The 13442-nt window shown below is 34.6% G+C and overlaps 1 protein-coding gene across 1 annotated transcript; it reads right to left on the bottom strand.

Annotated features, from left to right (window-relative positions):
• Window positions 1–7763: 7763 nt before the first annotated feature.
• On the bottom strand, window positions 7764–9003 carry LOC110115250. Its single transcript, XM_020848440.2, has one exon. The coding sequence runs from the start codon at window positions 8683–8685 to the stop codon at window positions 7924–7926; it is 762 nt and encodes a 253-aa protein (XP_020704099.1). The 5' UTR covers window positions 8686–9003; the 3' UTR covers window positions 7764–7923.
• Window positions 9004–13442: the final 4439 nt, after the last annotated feature.

The raw sequence follows: 13442 nt of genomic DNA, 5'->3' as shown, positions 1-13442 counted from the left end.
ACCGGTTCGAGGTCGTCGGTGTTGGGTTAGGGGCACTGGTAGGGGTTCGCGCTAGCTGCAAACTAGTTCTATGAGATAAAATTTCAGGACTACGAAAACTATGAAGTTTTTATTTTTATTTGGAATCCTAACCAATTATATTTGAGAATTTACATTATCACTGTTCGCTTTTGTCCGATCTTCTCTCCGATTCGGAGAATAGTCGTGCTCACCATCTTTGTCACCGTCCGAATCTATATAAATTTAGTCTTTTAACTAAAGCTTATCAATTTCTTATGAACAGCTGAAATAACTATGCATAGGAACGACAACACAGTATCTAGGTTGACGTGGACCTCTAGGATGATGATGTAAGATCACCCGATCAAGGTTGTCGGTGTGGGGTTAGGGGCACTGATAAGGGTTCGCACGAGCTGCAAACTAGTTCCACGAGGTAATGAATTTTCAATTCGCCCGCCCAATTTTCATAAATTATGAATTCCCAAAAAAAAAAGAAGATGCATTGTCATGGCATGTAAAGCAGAAGAAAAAATACATTCAGAGACACCCATCAGCGACAAAGACGCATCGCACTAACCTTGTTGATAGTTACCCATTTCTGAGCTAGTGGACAAAGAAGAGAATGGAAAGCGTGGAGTCTAGAACTGGGGAAAGAGGAGCAGTGACAGGGAACTGAATCGGATTCCCTGAAATGTGTTAGAGAATTAATGGAGTCCTCTTATTATCAAATGTGGATCATCTACTTTCCTCTCTTTCATTTCTATCTAATCACAAATTCCTGAGTTGGGGATGAGAAATAGCTAAAATTTCAATATTATTATATAGATTTTCTAATAAAATGAGGTATTTTGAAGATAAGCTTCTACATTGGGATATAGAGAATTTATTGAAGCTTATTTAATATATTATTTACAGGTTGATTGAGTGTTTACAAACTAAGATTGTAGACAATGATGGTTGGTCGAGTCAGGTGGGTATGCATGTGGACCCCACCATCATTTACTTTACTTTTAATTAACTTCAATTAATGATTTTTTTTTTAACTATTGTTATTTATTGCTCTTAAAAAAACATAAATTAGAGTATTATGACGCATTTTAGAAATTTTGTGAGGAATAAAATTCAGGACTACGAAAACTATAAAGTTTTTATTGTTATTTGGAATTGAATCCTAACCGATTATATTTGAGAATTTATATTTTCATTGTCCTCTTTTATTTGATCTTATCTCCGGCTCGGACAATAGTCGTGCTCACCACCTTTGTCACACCCCGGGATCTATATCAAAAGAATTGGATATGTATTTCAATTTAGCCATTTAACTAGAGTTTATCAATTTCTTAAGAATAGCAAAAGGAATTATACATGCTGTCCGGAGTCTCATATCATAGGATCCATATATTTTCATAAAAAAATATATGTAAAACCACATAATGAGCACATAACCTAATAAATAATCAAAATCTTATAATTGAAATCAATGCAAGGTAAAAGAGAACAGTTTGTTGTAAATCATATAAAGAAATATATGCATCAATATATCTATATTGGTTACATGTATCAATATTAAGTCTATAACATATCATATTTCAATCAATTTTGTTTCATTCTTCCATCATAAACTTAATCAATCAGTTAGTCAATTAATTTTTAGCACTCAATCAATTCCATCTAATCTTATCATCCATTCAGCTCATTTCAATATGTCAGTTACAATAATAGTATCAATAATAATTCTTAGTATCAATAACAGAACTGTATCAGTAATAGCATTAGTATCAATAATCAATATCAATATCGAAATCATTAATCAATATCAATATCAGTAATCATTATCAATAACAATTTCAGTATCAGTATTAGTATTTGACATTAAGATGAGGGTATCTTGAGTTTGCGGGTATCATGTGTAATCAATTTTACGAGTGAATTAGTATTATATCAAATATTCATGTGAGGGTATCTTAAGGGTATCTTGCTTCTATACTTATGACTCCTAATTAGCTGCCCCTTATGACTCCCAATCAGTATGCTCCTTATAACTTCCCTTAAATCACATGAATCAGTCGTTCTGACTCCTTATAAGCCCCAATCAACTTTCTAGTAACTAACTTTAATACTTATTATTGATTGAAGCAAGCACTCATGCAATCCACCTGCCGATCTAAAGTTGAAGAATTTATTTTCTCTTTCACTTTTTAGTTATTTATTTCTTTCTTATTTCTTAATAACAGCTAATATATAGTCATTTACAACCAAATCAATTTAACATCTAGAGCTGATTAATTGCATTACAAGAAATATAAACAATGAAAAATATAATTCACATTATTGTTGTAGTCAATATTTACATTATGTCTTTATGGTCCAAAATAATATATACAATAGGCTTCATAGGCTACAAAACTAGCAGTGCAGAAATAAATCTATGCGTGTTATAGCCTCAAGCTGCTGGCTATTTTTTCTTTATCTAAAATCATGTCAAATCACTTAATGAGCATAAAAGTCCAACAAATGACTCAAATTTTATAACTAAAATTAATGCAAGGCAAAAGAGAAACAACATGCTATAAATCCTATAAGAATGTCAACACATCAATATATACCATTCATATCGGTCACATGTGTCAATCAATTAGTATCATTCAATCATTCTCTTCAGTCTATACAATAGTGTGGTATTTGTAATTAGTAACAGTAAGCAGTAACAGAAATTAGTGTATGTAAGGTTAATGTCCTACACTATTAGTAATAATAGTCAGTATTAGTAATCAATATGAGAAATCAATATTTGTAATAAGTAATTAGTATCAGTAATTAGTAATCAATATTAATAATTAATTATTAGTGTTAGATCTTTAGATGAGGATATCTTGCTCATACACTTTTGACTCCTAATCAGTCTCTCTTTATAACTCTCAATTAGTGTATTCCTTATAACTCCTCTTGAATCACATGAATGAGTCGTCTCAACTTCTTATAACTCTCAATTAGTCTGCAGCTCCTTATGACTCCATCGAATAATCAGTGAATATTGAGATTATCACGTGGGTTATCATATCATATATATCAAGTGTTATATCCTTTGTCACATATTTAACAAGTAAAAATGCAATAAAATCATATCATATTGTTCAGAACAATCAAATATATAACTTATCAAATGTTACACAGTGAAATTTTACAAAATCAAAAGATGCATCGATTTCTTTCTGAGCAAGCAAAGAGTGAGGGAAGGAGGTGGGGTGAAATGGCATAGGTATTTAGAATTATATATACACTTTTAGTTGGGCAGCACTACACTGCTCAAATCCAATACCACGACGCTGCATATTAAATCTAAAATTATTGTAGAACAGGTACTCAAACTCCGCATCAGTAATTTTTCGCATCGCTATGCTCTCAAACTTAAAGCCGTAGCGCTCACAAGCAAAGTGCCGAATCACTCTAGTTCAAATAGAAATTCAAAATTTTGTTTTTTTTTTTTTTAATTACTTTTTATCTTTGAGTTGTTACACCGCCATCCATGAACTCTACGCCCTCTACAACAGTAGAAAATGGTGGGTATTTACAATTTTAAACCTATGTAGTCTATGTAATATTTTACATGGTTAGAAATATATTTAAAAAAAAAAAAACTTATAAAGGAGATTTATGAGAGCGCAACTGCCAACTTTATGGCCACCCGTGAAAGCAAATATAAATGTGTAAACAACAGAGAAAAGTTGTACTTTATTTAGAATTTGCTTGCTCATCTTATCTTGTGACTACTTCAGATTGGCAAGAATTTAGGTGGCTGCCCACCAATCACATGAAAGTGGGAAGCCCACCGTCCAAATAAAAAGCCTAACTCTATAGCGACGTAGTAACAATCAAAACTTTGCTGTGAATATATAATTCTAAAATGAAAAATCCTGAAACTAAAGAGAGATAATAAAAGGGAAAATGAAAAGGAAATATTGATAATCTTATTAAGTCGTGCATTGGAATCGTGTAAATCATAATTTTTTTTTTTGTTTTGAATTATAAATAGCATTGCTCAAATATTTTTAAAGAAGAAGAATATTATTAAGAAGAAGTCATTTGATTTGCTTGAAAAGAAATGTAATACATTTAAAATATTTGGAGATATTTGAGTAAGTATTATATAAATATAGATGATTTTTATTGTCTGAAGTGAAAAAATATATATATAATATAATATTCAACGACAATAATAGCTGATAGCGACGAGCTGCGATAGTAAGCGGTGGAAGCCGATGGAGAAAGTGGTAGGTGGTGGGACTGACAGCAGCGGCAATGGCCAACAGCAAGTGACAGGCGATGGCAAGTAGCGATAGAAGATTATAAATATTTATATTATTCTTTTATTTGTATTTTCCTTGTACAATATATTTACGAACAATAGAAGTTAATAATCTGTTTGTTTGAACTCATGCTTCTACAATATATAAGAGTCAAAATCAATAAGCGCTGGCTAACATTTTAATATATTTCAGCTGTCAAAATATAAAATTTTATTTACTTTGTCAGATAATAAAGGTTTTGGTTACCATTAATAAATTTTTATATAAATTTTCCATTCGAATTTAATAGTCTGAAGAAGATTGGATGGCATAAGTGCATAACATTAAATATGAAAAGCAGCATCCATATTTAAATGTAAGATAATTCCAACATTTATGAATAAGTTGGATTTGAGCATAAAATTAATGTTAGTTTTTGACACCTTTTTTATTTTTATTTTTATTTTAAAGGACAAATGATAAATTATAAAATATGTGGCTCAAATCAACCGGTATAAAGAAATTATAAATTATGTGGTTCATGTAGATTTTTATGCTTATAGTTTAAGATAATGATTTTTTTTTCTCTTATATAATATCAAATTAAAGATTTTGATTATTTTTATTTCAAAAATATTTATGAATTGATAGAGAGACTTGAAGTATATTAATTTATTAAGAAGATAATCGGATAATGAATAAATTATGTAAAAAATTTATTTATAAAACGACAAGCTAACTAACAAAGCAGGGAGGCTTCAGAAATTCTATAAAAAATTTATTTCAGAGATTTTACTGGAAAAGTAGTTAAAAACATCTTATGGACTTTTTCATAAATTTTGTATGCAAAAGAAAAATAAGTCTCCATAAAAATTTAAAATTTATTCAAATAAATTATAAAGGTTATATTAGATTTTATGCATTTGTAAAAATAAAGATAATGGTATGCAGTATGCACAATATTAAAATCTTACAGATTTATAAACTAATATCGAAGCATTTATATTTATAATAATAACGTACAAATTTTAAAAATCACAACAAAATTTTCTATTTTTATTTTTAATAGTCTTATGAAAATTCATCTAATCAATATGAATCTTAAGGAAATAGTTGAATTAAAATTTTATGTAATCATATCTAAGATCCTCTAAACTTTGTAATTAATTTAAACATTTAAAGTATATTTGAAAGCTTCTGAATATTAACTAAATGACAAAATGGTCTCAAAATTTTACGTGCATATAATCAAATCAACCGACTTGATAAGATTTATTCAATGAGCCTAATATCATTCGATTCTAAAATCAGTAAAACACTCAAATGCTAGATAAATGATCTATGATCAAAGGGATCAATATGAATTGCTCAATGAGTGTCATATATTGTTACTAGAGTTACCAAAATATTCCTCTCAAAAAATTATAAAGAGGACCTCATTTTTTATATAAAGAATGTTCGAGAGCTAAGAGAATTAAAAAACTTAATTTTATTTTCCAGCAATCATCATCGATGACCAACATCAATAATCACAGCCACCACTAACTAAATCTGGTCATCTGAATATTGTTTATTGACTACTAACACCAAACATTATTAGTGGACTTCAATTGCCCTAATATAGATATTAGATTTAGGTAATTCCCATGACAAAAATCAAATAAAATTTTTTTTTTCAATTATGTAATTTCATCTTCTTTAGTTATAGAGAAAAGTGAATTCTTGTACCTCCAATTATATAAGGAATTATGGTAACTGAGCTAAGCCCCGTGACTTTTCTCCTTCTTCGATTTTCCACCGAGAAAATTTTAGCCTCCTACAACTTCTATAAGTGCATGCATGAATTTTTTTAAAAAACTAAGATATTAAATAGACAATCTACAGTTATAATTTTTTTAGTACGTAACATTTTGGCACCAACTAGTAGAAACATATTTCAATAGTCTAAAAATATAATGGCTAATATGAATAATATTGTAGCTTGTAGATTTTTTTCATTCCAACACATGTCAAAATACTCATAGAATATATCCTAATAAAATTTATATCAAGATAGAGCTACTTTTAAAACTCATCTCATTAATTTCATTTTTCATGTGTTCTCTCTCAATACAACTAAATAATTGAGCAAATACAATTAAACTATTAAATAAATACAATTAAATTATTAAGTAAATGACTTTTTTAAACATTCATACATAACACAAAATACTTTTTCTTATTAAGCTCATACTTGTGAATGTCAATTAATTTAATTATGTTTGTCTAATGATTTAATTATATATTTCTAATATTTAAGAATAACATGTGAGGTGAAAAACTAAGAATCGTCCTCATTGAAAATACATAGAATTTTCTCTAATTATTTTTATTCTTACAAAACTTCTAATAAATTGTATTTATTTTACCCACCATTTAAAATTTAATCAACTTGCAACTAAATAATTCATAATTGCAATCTTAATCAAATTATTATGATTTTTTTTTTTTCAAATTACATAAGGGCTCTATAATACTTTTTTAAAAAATTATGTAAAATCTTTTTGAGGGTCTATAGTTGTAAATGAATCAATATATACACAATAGAATAATATCATATATTTTTTATTTAAAACATATTTCTATTAATTATTTAAATAAACTTTTGTTACTTGAATTTAAAATTTGTAAATAAATTTAATCATAAACTCACACATATAATTTATATAAAATACCTATAAAAAAATTATTAGAAGCTTTGTCAACCTACATGCTAAGATGTGCATAAATTGACTCATCATCATATTAAAGTTATTATTTTTAGACAACAACAACATCATCATCATCAAGCATTTGTCCCACGTAGGCTACATGAATCTTTTTTCTCCATTGTCTTATGTCAAAAGTCAAATTCTCATTTAAATCTAACAAAGAATAATTTTTTATATTATCTAACCAAGTCTTTTTAGGTCTACTTCTATCTTTCATAACATATGTCAAATCTAATACCCCTACTTTCCTAACTGTGTCATCGGAAGGCCGCCGTTTATGTGACCAAACCATCTAAGTCGACTCTCTCTAATCTTATCTTCAATTACTTGAGCTATTCCAACATTTTCATGTATATGCTCATTTCGTATCCTATTTCTAAGGGTGAAGTCACTCATCCACTTGAGCATCCTCATCTCAATAAAACTTAACTTAGCATTATGCTTCCCTTTTAATGGTCATCATTTGACACTATAAAGCATTGCAGATCTCACCATCATCTTATAAAACTTTTCCTTAAATTTGAAGGGGACTTTTCTATCATACAATAAATCTGATGCATTCCTTCATTTCAACCATCCAAAATGAGGAAGATAAGATTAGTGTTTGAGGAAAAACAACAATACAAATCCAAATGATTAATTGACTTATTGTTTTTTCAAGTTCACATATTCAATATACATTTAATTTATTGCTTAAAATTTTAAAAAATAAAGAAAAAGACAAATATAAATCTGTAAAAGTGGTGGCACCACTTTTTAAATTAATAAACAACTTACAAGTTATTTTCACATCAATTATTTTCCTAAAAACACTCAGCATTCACATTAAAAAAAACAGTGCAAAAGCATTAACGATAACAAATTATGGGAAAAAGATGAGCAACTTTCTAAAATGGATGGTGGACTCGGCTGATGCCGTTCACACTGGCAAAGAAGCCCACAATGCCTGGTTTATATGGCAGAAACGACTTCCGGCCAGCGCTGCCTGGTCTCGCCGTGGCCCCCTGCCCAATCCGATCGTAATGCCTTCTATTAGCTGCTACGATATCCACCTCCATCGCCTTCTTCCCCTTCTCCTTCTTCTTATCGTCTGTCTCCAGGAACACAAACTTCTCCTTCCCGTCGCTATGGCTTCTCCGGATCACAAGGTCACGTATCCGCCATCGGAGCGCGGATCCCGTCGATACGCTCTTCCGGCACTGCTCCGTCGACTTTGGCTTCCACACGCAGTATGTCTCCGGGCTGATGCCCGTGAATTCGTCAGAGGAGCTGCTCGCCGGCTGCGAGATTTCGGTCTCCCGCTCTTCCTTCATCAGCCGAAGCAGGGGCTGCCGTAAGGCTTCCGCCCCGTCGAGGAGGAGTTCGCGGTTGAAGATAGGGTAGACGGGACGGATCTGGCCGTTATAGAAGATCTCATCGGCCGTGATTAATGAATCCGTGTCGGGATCCCGAACCACAAAAGCGAACTCGAAATCATCGTCTTCGTCGTCATTCTCGTCGGTTTGGACTGAGACGGCAGCGAAAGATGGCGCGGCGGAGCTCTGCGGCGGGGAAGCTGCGTAACTCTGGTCGATATCTTCGGGAAGCTGCCGGAGGCGGAAGGAGGCGGTAAGCGTCTCAGGTGATTCGGCTGCTTTCTCTCCGAGCATCCTTTCGCTTTCTATTTCTTGCTTTCTTCTATCTGGCTGTAGCGACGAGGTGCTGAGGACCGTAGGTTTAAAAAGGCAGATGAAAGGCGTGAAACGCGGCGTTGAAGATTGTGCCGTTTAGATGGTTGCATTGACGGCTTTGACGAGTGGCGACTGATTCCCATTCCGTCAGTGGAGCTCGCACGTGTAGTAGGCTTTTACACGTGGTAGGATTCTAGAAGAACGATTCCGTGATGAGTTCGAGCCTTGGAGGCTTGGACAAAAAGAAACCGGAGAAAGTTGACGGATTGACTTAAATATGTTAATATAGTATTTAATTTAAGATAAATAGGATTCTTCAATTTAATGTTATATAAATTACTTTTAAAAAATTAATTTTGAAATAAAGAAAATATTTGAACATATCAAAGGGAATTATAGTATGAATTTGTTGAGATGTACATCTCACTTTTAAAATAAAATTAAAATAATTTTTTTATTATTTAATATAATACAAAAGTTTAAAATTGATTGAAAATTAGTAGGCAAAATTATTCCACTACAATGGAATCATCTCTAATGATATAAATCTCATAGGCATTATTGTAGAACTGTGTTATTATCGTCTTAATCTTCTTTAAAGCTTAAATATATCATAGTTTTAAGACTAAATTTTTATTATTTTGCAAATACCTCAAGTAATCAAAAGATAGATTCAAATCAAAGAGGACTCATGATTAAAGCCAATAACATTGTTGTGGGCTAGAATATACGCGGCGATAGAGTTAAAATACTACATCTTAGTTTTGTATGAATATTCAGCTCATACACAGAGAACACAAGACGTTTTTACATGGAAAATCCTGGAAGGGGAAAAAACCACAGGGCCGGGCACAGTTTGAAATGATTCTACTAGTTATTGAGTAGATTACAATAGGCTGACTCGTCCCTGAGGGCGATCAGATTACAAATGTCAACCGTTTGGTTGAAATCTAGTGATAAATAGGGATGAAAGTACAGCGTCACTTGGTGGACTGGCAAAAGTTCGGTGCTACTTGAAAATTCGAGCGTCAGTTGGTGGTCCGGATGAACTCCAAGCCTCAGGTGGTGGTCCGGCGGAAGTCCGGGTCTCAGGTGGTGGCTTGGCAGAACTTCAGGCCTTAAGTGGTGGTATGGCAGAACTTCAGGCTTTAAGTGGTGGTCTGGTGGAAGTCCAGGCTTCAGCTGGTGGTTCGGCAAAACTTTGGGCCTTAGGTAGTGGTCTGGTAGAACTCTAGGATTCATGTGGTGGTCTGACGGAGGTGATGGCCTCAAGTGGTGGTCCGGTGGAGGTGATGGCCTCAAGTGGTGGTCCAGCGGAGCAACGACGTCAGGCGGTGGTTCGGTGGAGGTGAGGGCTTCAAGCGGTGGACTGGCGGACCAACGATGTCAGACGGTGGTCCGGCGGAGGTGAGGGCCTCAAGTGGTGGTCTAGCGGAGCAACAACGTCATGTGGTGGTCCGGTGGAAGTGAGGGCCTCAAGTGGTGGTCCAGCGGAGCAACGATGTCAGGCGGTGGTCCGGCGGAAGTGTAGGCTTCAAGTGGTGGTCTGTCAGAGGTGAGGGTCTCAAGTGGTGGTCCAGCGGAGCAATGACGTTAGGCAGAAGTCCGGCGGTGGTCGAGGACAAGCAAGGAGGCAAGAGCGATCTTTAGTCTCTCTCTTGAATCCTTTGGCTTGGGGTCCTTCTTCAAGAGAGGGGGCTATATTTAAAAAATTTTGGAGTGGCATGGCCCATAAATAGATGGGAAATCAAGGGCAAATGGGTGTAGTTGGATGGACGGCCATTGTTGAATCCCTTGATCATGGATAGGGGTAAAACCCCATTGTCTCCAGGGGGCAATTTATATTTTAGTCTTTATTATTGTTGCGGACTAGAAAATACGCGGCGATAGAGATTTAATTCTGCGTCTTAACGTTGTACGTATAACTAGCTCACACACAGAGAACACAAGATTTTTTACGTGGAAAACCCTTAAAAAGGGAAAAACCACGAGGCCTAGCCCAGTTGAAAATGATTCCACTAGACTTTGAGTTGGTTACAAAGGACTGAATCACCTCCAAGGGTGATCAGGTTACAATCAGTTACTTAAGTAAGACGTCAGGTCTTTGGGAGGACGTAGGGACTGAATGTCGGGTCCTAAGTAAGACGTCGGGTCTTCGGCAAGACGTAGGGACTGAGTGTCGGGCCTTGAACAGGACGTAGGGACCGAGTGTCGGGCCTTGAACAGGACGTAGGGACCGAGTGTCGGGCCTTGAACAGGATGTCGGGTTTTCGGCAGAAGGTAGGGACTGAGTGTCGGGCCTTGAACAGGACGTCGGTTCTTTGGCAGGACGTCGGGTCTTCAGTAGGACGTAGGGACTGGACGTCAGGCCTTAAGGTGGTGGTCTGGCGAGGTTCTGCGGTGGTCCGGCGAGGTTCCTGCGGTGATCCGGCGGTGGTCCGGCGAGGTTTCTGCGGTGGTCCGGCGGTGGTCCGGCGAGGTTCTGTGGTGGTCCGGCGAGGTTCTGTGGTGGTCCGGCGAGGTTCTGTGGTGGTCCGGCGGTGGTCCGGCGGCTGTCGAGGAGGAGCTCCTTCCTTCTCTTCTTCCTCTCTTCTCTTCTTCTCTCTCTTGCTTAGATGCTCTCTTGTGAAGAATGAGGGCTCTATTTATAGATTTTCTGGAGTGGCATGGTCCGTAAATAGGTGTGAGATCAAGGGCGAATAGGGAGTGGTCAAATGGACGGCCGATATTGAATCCTACGATCGTGCACCGTTCGTTGGACATTTGGAGGCCTTAACCCCCCCTCTGAAAATTATAGCTAGTTCCACCCCTGATCATGGATCGTTTGATGGACATTTGAATGTTTTAGTGATGTCAAAATTCACTGATCTTGGGCTTGTTGGATTCATCTCGTCAAGCCGCCCTATTTGACTTAAGCATGTTATGTTTGGAAAACGTTTGGAAATCTAAATTGTGGGTTGAACCTTCCAACAGTGCTTCTAATCCTTAATTTGGACACATTTGGGCTCAGATTGGGTTGGATTTGGTGTCATTGGGTTTGTATTCTTGAGACGTTTAGTTTGACTATAAGTTTGATAAAATCGGAGTTCATATGGTCCCAATTTTAATTTTGAAAGTTTCCAACTTGATTTTGCATCGAGATTCGTGTCTGATCAAGATAATTTTTTGATGACGTATCAAATATAAATTCTTAAAAGCTACAATAAATTCTAAATACTTCCAACCAAATGGCCCATCATAAGAGAAAATCTCTTAAATCCGAATATCTTTTTTTTTTTCCGGAAAATTATTAGGTGCAGACACCGAACCTAAAGATACGTCTGGACGTCCACTTAAACTTTGACATGTGGAGTGCACTTTAGTTGCACTTTTTGTACAATTTTATATACGTTTTAGTTGCACTTTAGTTGCATTTTTATCTGCGCTTTAGTTGAAATTTATTTGCGCTTTGACTGTTCTTTTGTTGCACTTTTTTACTGTGCTTTGACTGCGATTTACCTGCACTTTTTGTGCTTTGGTTGCACTTGACTTAAAGTTCCCGAACACATTAAATATATAAAGTAAAAAATAAATTCCATTAAATATCCACGTGTCGATATTTTATTGGAGTCCAGACCAACCTCTGCATCCACCTAATAATTTAGGCTCGATCCACATCATCAAATCCAACACGTGATATGCACAAACTATGTGTCGTTCATCAAACGATCTAGAAGGCCTGTTCTTAATTATAAATAATGGTGCAAAGTATTTCCTTTCGACGTCCTAAAGAAAAAGTAACCGTCTTTGACGTCTCGAATTCCAATCGTAGTCATCTAATAGCACAGTTAATGAAAATACGCCACGCACCGAAGGAAATCTCGAAGAAGTTAGTAACAGCTCACGAAGCCCATTTGATTCATTCGGAAATCCGAAACATTAATGTTAAGAAGTTCAACTAATATGGGATTAGTCCAAACTAAAAGGCAAACTGATACATAGATTATCTGTGGATTAAGAGAACGTCAACCGACCTTTCCAATTCTAAGTCAAGATTAGCGTTGGGATTTCACATTACTATACAGTCGAAGTCAGCGATGCAATATAATATCTCGGCTCCTCTAGAAAGGATTTTAATTACGGCTTCTCGATCGTCGTATTAATGTGGGCTTGATTAATAGTACTTGCCAATTAGGTTTGTAAATGAAATTAATTAGGTTCAGTAAAAATTCGTTCTTTTATTTTTTTTTTAATTCAGCTATTCGAGCTTTAAAATGGATTGAGTTTTTAATTTGTATTCAAATGCGTTTATTCATTTTCTTAATTAGTTTGAGTCATAATCAAAATTAACTAATTATAAATTTGATATTAATAATTTTAATATAGTATAAAATTATTAGATATAATTTAATTTATAGAATTTAATCAAATTTGCCATAATTTATTACATATTATTTTTAAGTTATTTGGAAAATTTTGAATTTTAGAGTAGTTGTTGCATCCTAGAACATTCGCGGTGGTAGAGAAATATAGAGTTTAGCATCTAAGTTTTGTAAGAAAGATCCATCACACAAACGGATAAAAAAGAGAGGTGTCAAAGTCATATGAGGCACCACAATTTTTGCGTGGAAAACACTGAAGAGGGAATCACGGGGCTTTGCCTAGTTGAAATGAATCCACTACTGCTTATTATTGATTACAAATGATGTCATTCCTCAAAGGAAGGCGTTGATTATTATACATCATATTGAACACAT

This window comes from Dendrobium catenatum, unplaced genomic scaffold (assembly GCF_001605985.2).
Source record: "Dendrobium catenatum unplaced genomic scaffold, ASM160598v2 fragScaff_scaffold_651, whole genome shotgun sequence".
Classification (NCBI taxonomy): Eukaryota; Viridiplantae; Streptophyta; class Magnoliopsida; order Asparagales; family Orchidaceae; genus Dendrobium; species Dendrobium catenatum.
This window is presented reverse-complemented; position numbering and strand designations above follow the sequence as displayed.